Source organism: Anabrus simplex, chromosome 1, assembly GCF_040414725.1.
Source record: "Anabrus simplex isolate iqAnaSimp1 chromosome 1, ASM4041472v1, whole genome shotgun sequence".
Lineage (NCBI taxonomy): Eukaryota > Metazoa > Arthropoda > Insecta > Orthoptera > Tettigoniidae > Anabrus > Anabrus simplex.
Window position 1 is genome coordinate 1,635,339,679 of NC_090265.1, and position 13,198 is coordinate 1,635,352,876.

General features: G+C 37.0%; 1 protein-coding gene across 1 annotated transcript in view; it reads left to right on the forward strand.

Annotated features, from left to right (window-relative positions):
• phtf (putative homeodomain transcription factor) overlaps positions 1 to 10,357 on the forward strand; it is a 203,857-nt gene extending 193,500 nt beyond the window's left edge. Inside the window, exon 17 of the mRNA XM_067138331.2 lies at positions 2,356 to 10,357. Coding sequence (XP_066994432.1) covers positions 2,356 to 2,371 — 16 coding nt within the window. The 3' untranslated portion in view covers positions 2,372 to 10,357. The remainder of the gene's footprint in view (positions 1 to 2,355) is intronic.
• The last annotated feature ends 2,841 nt before the right edge of the window (positions 10,358 to 13,198 follow it).

Consider the following 13,198-nt stretch of genomic DNA (forward strand, 5'->3'; position numbering starts at 1 on the left):
TGTATATAGACTTATGCAGTACATATACATTATACACATATCATCTTCTTCTCCTTCTTGTCATTCTTCCCATCTTATGTGGGGTTTCCTTTCTTGAATTTTGCCTGGTCATCAGCATCAGCAGGATGAACACCTGCAGCTGTCATGTCCTCTCTCAGGCAGTCCATCCATTGCTTTTAGGTCAGCCTTGAGGCCGTTGTCAATGTTGGCTGAATGTAAGTACTCGCTTTGTAATAGAAATTCTGCACCAGCTCTGGCCACATGACCATACCACCTCAGTTCTGCTTCCCTCATTTTGTCTGGAATCAGGACAACTGTAAGAGTTTTCCTGGCCTCTTTGTTCTTAGTGTGGTATAGTCGCATGACTCGCATCGTCCGCCTAAACATGTGCATCTTCCTTACATGCAGGATCTGCTAATGTCTCTTTGTTGCAGACCAACATTCCACCACATATAGTATCATTGGACGGACGACTGTGCGGTAGAACTTTTGATTTGAGACACATTGGTATCTTGTGGTCAAAAAGGATGCCCATGACCTGACGCCACCTCAGTTAGGCTATGTGCTTGAGCGTTTGCAAGTGTGTCACCATCAGCTGTCATCTTCAATAATGGGATGTCGCCAACAGTATTGTGCCGTTTGTCTGGGTGCCACATTCCAGGTATTCTGTTTTTGTGAGGTTTATCCCCAAGCCAAATATTTTCAGCCTTGTTTTCCACTGGGTAACCAATTTATTAAGCCTCTTGTGTGAGTCGCTAGCCAGCGTAACATCATCTGCAGAGAGAAGGGCTCAGGGATGGGTTATTTTCAGGTCCACGGTTAATGTGTCCATGCACAGGATAAAGAGGAGAGGTGACAGGGTGGATCCTTGATGAACTCCCGACTCGAATATCAAACGGTGCTGCGACGCCAGCTGCAAAGTGAACAGAGCTTGTAGAGTTGTGTTGGAGGAGCTGAAACCAACACACACTCCTCTGGGACACCATAGGTACGGAGCGAATACCACTTATCAGAAAATCTAGATGTCAATGACGTGAGATGTTGCAGACTGAGAAAATTAGTAGGTTCAGATCTTTTCATGGGGAGTCCTTGAAAGTTTTCCTTCATTAAAAAAATTTTTTTTTGTTAGTGTATTCAACACATTAAAATTTTAGCTTCTAAATAGAATGATATATATTATCTTTATTCTTATTCCATTGTAATTTATATTTTCCATAATTTTATTAGAAAATAAGGTGTTGCAAATTAGATCTGATTCTTTTAATCTCATAATCATTCTTCATCATAATTTTTTTAAATGCTAGTCAGTGGATATATCTTAAAATTTTAATTATCATGGTTTTTTCCACAATTCCATCTCGTACTATTAGAGGCCGATGACCTAGCTGATAGGCTAACAAACATCATCATCATCATCATCATCATCATCATCATCATCATCATCATCTTTGTGGTAGATCTGCTGGAACTATGCTGTATGAAGACAAATTAATTGAACCCAAAGGAGTTAAGACAGAAAAGAGGGTAACATGTAGGTGTTATTTGTGGTAGTCAGTCTTATTGTATATTGTAAGTTAAGAATGAATGCCATCATTCTGAAAATTACATGGGTTAATTGGATAACAGGTATTTGCATATGTGTTGGGGGAGATGAGGGATCTCTTAGTGTATTTGATTTTTAAAAAAACAATCTTGATTTTGTCTTAAAGGTGCTGTCTCCTGCTTCTAAGTACTTGAGAAGGGGAAGTTGATTTTAGTCACTAGTTTGTCATGTATTTGTAAATTGTTGCAAAAGTGACTGTTTATAATTTGCTTATGTATGGAGTTAAAAGTGAAATTCACAACCACAGTAAGTTTGGGGTCTCCTCCCATCTCTCCCTCAAGAAGAAAAAGAAAAAGAAAAAAGCAGTATAAATGTGGTATGGACTCTTTCTTAGTTCATTGGAAGAAAATGTTATATTTGTCCCTCTACATGTTTTAAATGTAGTACCATTATCAAAATCCTAATGTTTCTATGCTTGTGGTATCGTTGTTTGGTCTTGTTTCTCCAGTAAATCTGAACTAAGCTGGTTGTATTATTTCAAAAATTAAATGAATAATAGCTTACTTGGTATTTTGTGACCTCATACCAAATGCTGAGAGGCAAATTTAAGGAAAAATGAAACTATGCTTTGCAGGTTGCGTAAGGCATTGAGATAGAAGATCTTGTGTATTATAATCGAAATATTCTAGTAAGAATGGATACCTCATATTGTAACAAATTTTTATAGGGTTTTTAACTTTTATTTGGAATACAGATTGTGTATATTGAGATTAACTCTTAAAAATGTGGAAGTCATTTTGATGTTTTTGCAGGGTGGAGGGTGAATAGTTCGACTTGGTGACATTATTAGGTGTACAGATGGATTGTTTGCTGAGACATGTGAAGATGATTGAAGATTATGAAAAAGAATTGTTAAATTTATGTTGGTGTTTCAGCTTAGTAATAAGAGTTGTATGATAGTTTGAAAGACATTTTATTGAATGAGATAACTAGAAAGATATTGTATTTGATGTTCTGAGAGTTACTGTACTGATGTTATTCTTTGACTTCCAGCTAGCACATATATTTTAGAATGCAATTTATGGGAAAATTGTGTAAGTGCATTTGTGGCTCACATTTGATAGTGGTTGTTCATTGTAGAAGGCAGTTTGTAAAAGATACTGTTTTTAATTGTGGCTTATGTACATTTTTTATTTTTTAAATTTGGACTGGCAGCATGTGCTGAAAACCAGGAAGATTTCTCAGATTTAAAAAGGTAGTTTTCATTCTTTTAATGAATTGAACAATATTGTCTACAGTATCTTAAATCTTTCAATGATATTCCTATAACACACTCTTGTATATCTTTATCAGAATCTTCAACTTGATACTGTAGTAATTTAATATTTCCTTAAAATTTCAGTTGACATTAGTATAGTGATTAATTTTGTTAACTGCTAATATACCTTTATAAAGAAATCTGTGTAACAAGATCACTGATTTATTTGAACTTCTTGCCTAAAAGAAGAATAGTAAAATCTCTGTTTAGTCTATTTCACTGCTGTCTTAAAAATCAAGGGAGAATTTGGTGAGGTTATGTTTATTCACATATATTGTGTTAAAGCTTGATTATTATACATCCATTTCTAGCCCTATATCAGGGCTAGAAAGAAAGAACTTCAGCAAATTTTGGGTAGATAAATGGTAAGAAGATAATGATTGATGAGTTGATAAACATAAGGGGATATATATATCAGTGTTTTTCAACACATGCTGCAAGTTAAAACTAAAACTTTTTTTTTTTTTTGGACAGCAAAGAGTAAAATTGAAAAATATTAATATTTGTCAGTTATTTATAATTTTACTGTATACAGTAAATTGTCAAGGAGAGAATAACACTTGCCAATATTGGTCTCAAATATTTATAATATAGAAAAGAAAAAGAGAGAGATGCTCCCCATAATTTTCAACCCTCACATACATGCATTGCTGTGTAACCATAAAATTTAGGTAAAATTTTCTTTTATATCCTTTAAGTATTGAAAAAATCAGTCAGAATAAAATTATAAATCAAGCAGTAAATCACATTAAAATATACATACCCATAGATGAAATTGAGCTTTGCAGTAGGATGAAGAAAATTATTGAGAAAGCAAATAAACAAGACACTTGATTAGAATTTTGCACTAATGATACTAGTTGATTCTGATCATTTGTTGCAAGAACCTTTGTTGTATAAATTATTGTACTGTACTCACTGTACAATATCATTTTGTATTTTGATATTGTAAATTTCATTTACAGTAAATCTAACTGTATGTTGTGAATTTGTCTCTTAAGCCACTATAAATTGTATCTTAGGATATACTGCTATTGTTAAATATGCTGTATAGTTCCCTATCAAATGTGTGGTAACATCGTGCACTTGAACGAAAGAGTTCCATTTCAAACTCAGTGCTACTGCATTAGCCTAGAACTGTTACTTGTTCCATTGTGTATAAAGATGAAATGTTTATTATTCCTACCAGAGTAGAAACAGATAATTCATGATTTGTGTATATAGTCAAAATTATCTGCACTGGAGGATTTTTTTGTTTTGCACATTGGTAAACTTGTCAGAAATCTATTGATAGAGTGAATCATCTGTTATGTAGTATACTTTGATAATATTTCCTGTTTATAAGACTTATGGTTCAACATCTTTCACTGTCCCCATTTAATGCTTTCTTCCTCCATGTAAGTTTATACATTTTTTGGACCTGAGAGAAATGCTAACTGCAGCTTTCTCTAAGGCTGAACTATGCCATTACTGTAGCAGAGATTTTGAGATTACTATTCTTGAGGTATTTAATTTTGATTTTTCCATTTTATAATATTTACTTATGTGAAGCATGTATTTAATTTATTTTTTCTTACCTAGGGGCCCTGAAATGATGAAATTCCCATTTTCATCCCAGTTAAGCCTGACTGGTGTTTATCTTTTTTAAATGTTACGTATGTACAAAGGAAACTATGAAGGGAGATAGACGCATGTAGAAAGGATGAACACAGTGACTAAGCAGTATGAGTAAAGGGAGCAACAGAGAGGCATCTTGCTCCGTAGTTAACTAATTAACTTACTAGCCTTCGGTTCAAAGGGTCCCAGGTTTGATGTCTGGTCAGGTTGGGATTTAGAACATTCTTTGAGGATCTTCTTCTTTTTAGTATTTATTTGCTTCATTTCAGGGTCTGCTACTTTGCACTTCACTCTCCATATTGCCCGATCCGTGGCATTGGAGTTACGCCAACCAAGAACATGTCCTCCTTCAGAGCATTGAGCAATCAATTATTTGGCTGCCCTAGTGGTCGACGGCCTTCAAGATTCAATTCTAATGCTGTCTAAGCAACTGAAGTGGTATTGCCGTGCAGAACGTGGCCATATCACTTCAGACAAGTTTCTTGCATTTTCTTGGTTTTTGGAGCCACACCAAATGCCATCCTCGCATCTTGATTTCTGAAGTGGTCTAGTTTAGTGAGTCCCATTGACCATCGAAGCATCTCCATTTCTTTAGGGCTCTTTCATGGACACATAAGTGACTTGTTAAATTCTCAATTGAATGTCAGATTTAGGCATTAATAGCCAACTAAACTGAAAGAAAAACTTGAGGTAAGGATTTCAGAATCTTACAGAGAGAAGACATTTTATTCCCTTCATTCATCTCCACAATTAAATTATTCCAGCTGTTTTTCAGTTTAGATAGGTGATTAGCCATATCATCTTTGTGATTGTACTGTATATTGTCGCTTAAGGAACAAAACCTCGCATCCCCCAGTGCTCTTCCTATCCATTATTTTCCTTAAGACTGGTCATGCCTCCCAGCTATATATGAATATGCAGTCCATCAGAACAATTTTCATTGTGTTCATTTTCCTATGGTCATGTGTAAAGGAAAATTAACCATACCATAATGTAGGAATATATATTTGCATGAAGTATTTATATACTCCTACAGTATACTGTAATGTATTTAAGGTTCATTTTCCTTTACACATAAACATGGGAAAATGGACACAACAAAAATTGTTCTGATGGACTGTATATCCATATGTGGGTGGGAGGTGTGACCAGTCTTATGGAAACTAATGGGCAGGAAGAGCATTGTCAGGCATGAGGTTTTGTTTCTTAAGGGAAGATATGAAGAACTGCATACACAAGTGAAATATTTTATTCTCCATAATACCTTTGTATAACTTACACAATTCTAGCCAAACATCTCTGGCCAAAATAAACATTGTGACTTTGGTTAGAGTTTCCTCAGTCATATTGGTTTTCAAAATGAGCAAGAAGAAAGTATATTAAACTTCCGTTTGACTTGAGAAATGGTAAATGCGGTTTCACTTAACCGAAATGCACACTTATAAGTATGCTTGACCCATAGCATATTGATATATTTGGGTTAAAATCGATAATAACTGGGTACAACATTATCATGCTATAATAGTGTACAGTATTTACATTTCTCTCAAAATACGGTCAGTCTGGGCATAATGCCACACCAGTACACAGATAAAAGTGTACATGACTTTGCTACAGCAATGCACTGAACTTTGAGTCCTATCTGTGCCTGTTGTGGCTGTAAAAGCCAAAGAGTACATATAGAGACATATTTCAGTGAATAAACACAAGTTCTGGAACATTCCACTGTTAAGCACAAATACACGAAATGGGGGAAATAGGTATTAATAGTTTAAATACAAGAAATGGGGGAAAAGTTTTAAATAGTTTGGAGGAAGACAAAGAACATATGGCAAATGTAGGAGTAGAGGAACCTGTGTTAAAAAAAAGAAACATCCATCTTATTTACTGTCCAGCTTTTTTCATGTCCTACACTTTACATATTGAGAAAAAATTTGTAAAGAATAGGTCCCTCAAAGAGTGTGGATATTCCCATTTCTCTGATGAAGCTAGGAGACAAGAACATGCGCATAGGCTGAGAAGAAATGGATTTGAAAGAAACAGGGACTGATGAAGAGAGACCCAGTCTATAAAAATGACAGTGTATGATAATGTAGAGTTTGTACTTGTGCGTTTATATTTGTGGTATATTCTTGCCTCTCTGTAGCTTCTTCTGATCGCACTAGCCTGTTATTTTGTTATCTTTCGTGTATGTTCCTATCCTCTTTCATAGGCAGCATATTATTAAATTTAATCATGAAACTCTGGAGCTTGAATTTTTAATTATATATAGTGTTTTTTTTCTTTCTTTAAAAACATATCATGAATTAGGTACATGCTATACATGGGTACAAAATATATATGGTATTTGTCCCAAATTTAATAGAACCAAATCTTGGAAGAAATGTAATTAAGTCTATTAACACAGTTATCGATAGGCAGAAAGAAAGAAAGACCACAAAATATTCATGCAGAATCTTATGTCAGTATTTTGACTTTTTTCAAGTTAATTTGAAATATGGTGACGGTGACGTGCTGTATTATATTTTGTATTTCATTTGGTTGTGCATTTCATACATACTGTAGACTGGTGTGTTACAAAATGTTCATGTAGAGCACTTGAATTGATAATTACATTCTGGTATTCTAATGGGGAACCAATGTGTGAAAATTCAGTAATATTTACTAATATTGTGTGAGCATCTTAAAACTGAACTACCTGGCTTGTATTTCAGCCAGTCTGTACTGAGTCCAGGCTTAAGTTACTCACCCTGTATTATCCCACAGAATCCATATGATGGAAAATTTAGCTGTATGCTCATTTAAATTAAATTCCCACCCCTCTACTGAGCAAGTAGCCATGTGGTTAGGGTTGCGCAGCTGCGAGCTTGCAATCGGGAGACAGTGGGTTCGAACCCCACTGTCGGCAGCCCTGAAGATGTTTTTCAGTGGTTTTCCATTTTCACACCAGGCAAATGCTGGGGCTGTACCTTAATTAAGGCCATGGTCACTTCCTTCTCCCTCCTTCTCTCTCCTAGCCCTTTCCCATCCCATCATCGCCATAAGACCTATCTGTGTCAGTGTGATGTAAAAAAAAAAGTAAAAATAAACAAAATCCTATCCTTGAGCTCATAATTCTAGGTTTCTTAGTTAGTAGTAGTAGTGTCTGGGTCATGGTCATTTTATATGTGGATATATATTCAGTGTAAATGGTGGAGAAATGAAGAAAACATAATGAGAAACGCACAAAAGAATATCGCAAATGAAGCCCACCTGGTGGCCATTATTATTAAGGTGTCAATTTGTTATAACTGAGATGTGATCAGCCAGTTTGAGTCTTGTTGGTGGGAACAAAAAAATCATTATGTTAGCCAATAGGGTAGGAGAGGTGTTGGTGGTGGTATACAAAAGCCTAGGTTCAATTCCAAGCGTCTTCGCAGTACTAATGTGGAGTGAGGGCATATAACTCTTGATGGTGATTTGTCCGTTGGATGGGGGTATTAAGCCTTGAGCAGATCGCTTGGTGTTATTCGACAGGAATAGGCTATGTACCAATACCAGGTTTCAATCTGTCCCTACACCACCACCACCACCACCACCACCACCACCTCACCCCACAACACAAAACATGTAATCATCACACTGTACACAGAAACACATTCACTTGTGTAACGATCTTTGTCTCGGATGCAAGGAGTAATTGCCCAGGTAGTAGAACATGCATACATCACAAATGACCAAAGCTACTCTAAAATAGAGTATGTAACATGTACTGATGCCACAGCTGGAGCTTCGACCATATAATATATGAATTCAAGGTTACATGTTTATAACATAATGCTGTAACTTTGCCCATGCAGTATTAGTTTGCATTATTATTATTTTTTAAAATAATAAACTCAATCTTCTGGTCAATGCATGTGAGATTTTCTGTGTGCAAAATCCAAATGAAAAGTGAAATGTTCAGTCTGTTGCATCCCATTCTTCTGTTGATATCTGCATTGAATTACTAGCATGTACAGTATGCGGCAAACAAACGGTACCGAAGTTGCAGATATGCTCAGAACATCAAGATACGTCATTATGTCAAACAAGGTGACGACAGAAACACATCTCACTGCGTTGATACAGCCTGTGTTCAAAATGTGCACCCTCATGTCTCGTGCAATGTTTATAAAGGTCCTTTAGATTGCTGGTTGGACATGTTGATGAATTCTAGTTACCACAAGGACACAAGAAATTACTGTGTCTTCTCTTGTAATTTGAGTACATTCCTCTATTGGAACATATGACCAGAAAACTGATTCTTTCACTATACCTCATATGTAGGCATCTGATAGCTTGAGTTGTTGCAGTAGGGAAGTGACCTCACTGTATAGGTTTGTCTGCAATTCATTGTCATTACAGAAGGCAGGTTTGTGGTGACATTCAGTTCTGTTTGATGTTCCGAGTATATTTATAATTCCAGTACTGTTTGTTTTGCTTCATACTGTATTACTCAGTAGATGTTGCTCCAAAGAGCTGAGTAGGTCTCTCTCACATATTGGCTGTTCTAGTAGAAACACTTAACACACCCATCAGGAGAGCAAGGGATCCTGAGAGTGGTCAAGATTTCAGCTTTTTGTCTTTGAATACATTGGAGGGATCTGAAATTTCCGTGGTATGAAATACACCATTTATATCTGTATGAAATGCAGAACATTATTGTATCATATTATATTATCTGCCACAACCAGTACTGTTCCATGAAGTGGGGCCAATAGATTAATCACCTTATGTATGCATTTAATTTAACAGTAAGTTAGATTAATTTATAATTTTTAATGTTATGCGAGTTAAGTTCATTGTAGATTGTATCAGTCTTTGAATTTATGGGTTTCTACCTCTAAAGAATGATCTCTCTTTCAAAATGACGGAATGTTATTGATAAACATTTCCCGTGTGCACGGCACTTTAATATTCATGCCATTTTCTGCATGAACTATTTCTGGACCCTTCTTTCTAGGAATATCATACTGCTTTTTTACTGGTGAATTTAGAAAAAAATTTGTTTTATGTATCAGTACCCTTCTATTTTCATTATCATCCAGTATTTTTCCCTTTTTCAGTTCTGTGTAGAACCTTTCAAGCCTTGAAGGCAACAACAGTTTTGTCACTATATGAATGTGTCAGACTACTTTATGTGAATCTCTGCAAGTATAGTACGCAAACCTTTTCTTGATACCTGAGCTCCACAGTGCTGAATGGGAACTTGGGATCAAGGAAAGGTTCGTGTGCTATACTACTTTTAGTAAAGGAGGAATGAATGCTGATTTCTAGTAGAATACATGTTTCAAACACTGGATAGAAAGAAAATAAACTTCAGGTTTAGTAGTAGAAATATCATCAGAATTATTTCATGACTCTGTAAGGAAAACAATTGCTTAATAACAGTAGAAATTTGATCTACTCAGATGCTATAAGGACTAGAGCCCATATTTGAAGTAACATTCCATAAATAGGCTCATTCCCTACTGTAAATAAGTAACATGTTTAGCTAACCAGTAAGTGTACCTTTTTGTAGTCTTTAAGATATTTATGTTATGAAAATTTGTATTATCAGTACCATCCTGAATGAGTAATGGCATTAATGATACATTTGTGAAAATCAACTATGCAGTATCTTGCTTCAGAATTATTACTGTAGTTGTCAAGGTGAATCTTAAAGATATAAAACGTGCTTGCATAGCTACAAAGTGGTTATTTACTGGTTATCCTAAATGAAACTATCTCAAAAAATCAATTTTCTGTTCTCTGATTCTCACAAATTGTACAATATTCCTATATTAACAAATAAGTGATGTTATGCTGCCATAATTGTAAAAGTGAAGGTGAAAAAAAAAGGCCAAATAAACTTTTTCCAATAGTAATTTGTTAATTTATTCTGGGAGGTATTCCATCAAGTAGCATATAGCGAGAACCTTCACCCTCAGTGTTCCTAAATTCTTCATTTATCTGCTCACTATCTCATGTTAACTCGAGCAAAATAACTCTGCTTATTAGTTAGCATTTAAGCTGGCAAATTGTGTGAAGTCATAACTCTTGCAAAAAGAAGCAGGAAAGCGGTTTATTTCAGTCACATCTTCCAAAATGACAAATACAGCCTGACGCAAAGGTGACAAAGATGGGAAATGAGGACGGGGGCAAAGATGATTATCCTTGACAAGTAACGTTTGAAAGTGGTTTGACAACACTGCAACTCTTATACGGGAAACACAAAATGGGAAAACTTACTCCATTGTCACCAAACTTTGTAAGGAAGTGGCAGAAGAAGAAGAAGAAGAAGAAGAAGAATCTGTTAATCGTTCTACAGTTCTTCACTCCAGACTAGATTAGAAACTACTGTAGTCGGGATCAACCTTTATGGTTTAGTTGGGTTAATCTTTGACCTTCTGTTTACAAGATGGGGGATTAAAACCATCTGAAGCTGGCTTTCAGAATGTTTATAAGTGACAACCCATTTCCTTGACCTCCGACATGTTTATGAATGATACCAATATAAGTGGTCTGTTATTGGACATTATAAATTTTCCAGCTAACTCATTCCTCGTTGCCAGCGTTTCGCCCCCATGTGCTAGGTTGGGCTCATCAGTTGCTACCTAGCACACCTACCAAGATGCATGGCTAGTCCATACCATCGAGGCCACTGCGTAGGCTACTTGAAGCCACCGGCAGTGCCAATGCACTATGAGAGACTTTGTCTCACTGCTTGACCATCAGATGATATAGAACAAATATTTCCGATTCCCTATTGGAATCAACATCTATTTTTGATAGTGCAGACCCTTCGATGAGGGTGGGCAGCATCTGCCATGTGTAGGTAACTGCGTGTTATTGTGGTGGAGGATAGTGTTGTGTGGTGTGTGAATTGCAGTGATGTTGGGGACAGCACAAACACCCAGCCCCCGGACCATTGGAATTAACCAATGAAGGTTCAAATCCCCGACGCGGCCGGGAATCGAACCCGGGACTCTCTGAACCGAAGGCCAGTAGGCTGACCATTCAGCCAACGAGTCGGACCGTAAAATTGATCAACAACATTAAAATGGCTGTTGTTTGTTGTAATGTGCTTTGTGTCTTCTGCAGCCGTTCATGTCCGATAGATGAAATGGAAATGGCATATGGCTTTTAGTGCCGGGATTGTCTGAGGACAGGTTCAGCTTGCCAGAATGCAGGTCTTTTGATTTGACACCCGTAGGCGACCTGCGCATCGTGAAGAGAATGAAATGATGATGAAGGCGACACATACACCCAGGCCCCGTGCCAGCGAAATTAACCAATTATCGAACCCGATCCCTGTGATCAAAGGCCACCACGCTAACCATTTAGCCATGGAGCTGGACGTCCGGTAGATAACATTATTCCTGCGGACAGCATGAGCGAAGGGAGTTAGCCACCCAAGTAGAACGACCTGCCTAGATACTGGCGGGAAGTAACCGGGGATTTTTTATCTTCATGGGGAGTTGGGGCGTGACAATCGACTCTAATCTACATTGCCTCCGACATGCTATTAGTTTCTAGCGAGAAAAGAGATAGCAGGGAGGAAAGTGATACAAGGAGTATCTGCCCATTTCTGTGTTAAACACACTACCAAGGCCAGAGTTTGTGTTGAGTATGTGGTGTTGAGGCGTGGTATTAAGGGTCAGGGAAAACCACATAGGTGGAAAAAGAAAGCTTAAATGTAAAAACCCGACTAATTTTGACAGCACATACAAGGATGTGGTTTCTGGATAGGTCCAGGTGTGTTACAAGTACTTTGTTTATACTCCTTGAATTTGTTATCTCTATGAACTGTTGATTCAGAGCTCCTAGGAGTAAGTAACTATCATGGGGTAATATGATAATAATGTGGTTGTTATTGTTTTTATAAACATTGCAGAAGGTGAATTTCAATATAGTTTTCATGAGAGAAAATAAGGCATGTTTTAATATAAATATGGAGTCAGATAAAGAATTTCTAACAAGGTGTTTGTGTTAGTAGAGAAAAGGTACGGTATCATGCACCAGCCATGATCCATATTCTCGCCAGTCCAGTTATCAAGGGATCAGTCCTTCTGGGCACTGCCGTGACTAGCGCGAGCCTTGCCGGTTGCGGAGCCATGTGTTAATAGCCATTAGGGCCTGCTGCACCGCTTCTAACCGGGGAGTTCGGTAACTTTCTTTTTATAGCATAGCATTCCTTTGGTTCATACGAAGCATGTTTTTAAAATTAGTACCGTTTTTAAATATGACTGCTGCAGCGTTTCAATCGTCATTCAGAGCATACATGCTCAGTAGTTACATCTGTAGGCTAGTCACAAACACCATTATGGAAGCATTCGCCCATATTTATGTTCATTTGTGCATATTGAAAATGCCTCTGACAATTAACGGTCCCGCCGAGTGTGAAGTACGTGCTGTGATTTGATTTTTAAATGGAAAAGGCGTGAAAGCTGTTGAAATTCATCGGCAAGTTAGGGAATTATACAGATGTTGATTCCCACAGGGAATCTGAAATATTTGTCCCGAATGAGTAAATTTATAATACCAATATAAGTGGTCCGTTATTGGACATTATAAATTTTCCAGCTTTCCTGGTTGCCACCGTTTCGCCCTCGTGTGCTAGGTTGGGCTTGTCAGTTGGTATGTAGCACACCTACCAAGATGCTGGCTAGTGCATACCGTGGAGGCCACTGCATAGGCTACTTGGAGCCACCGGCAGT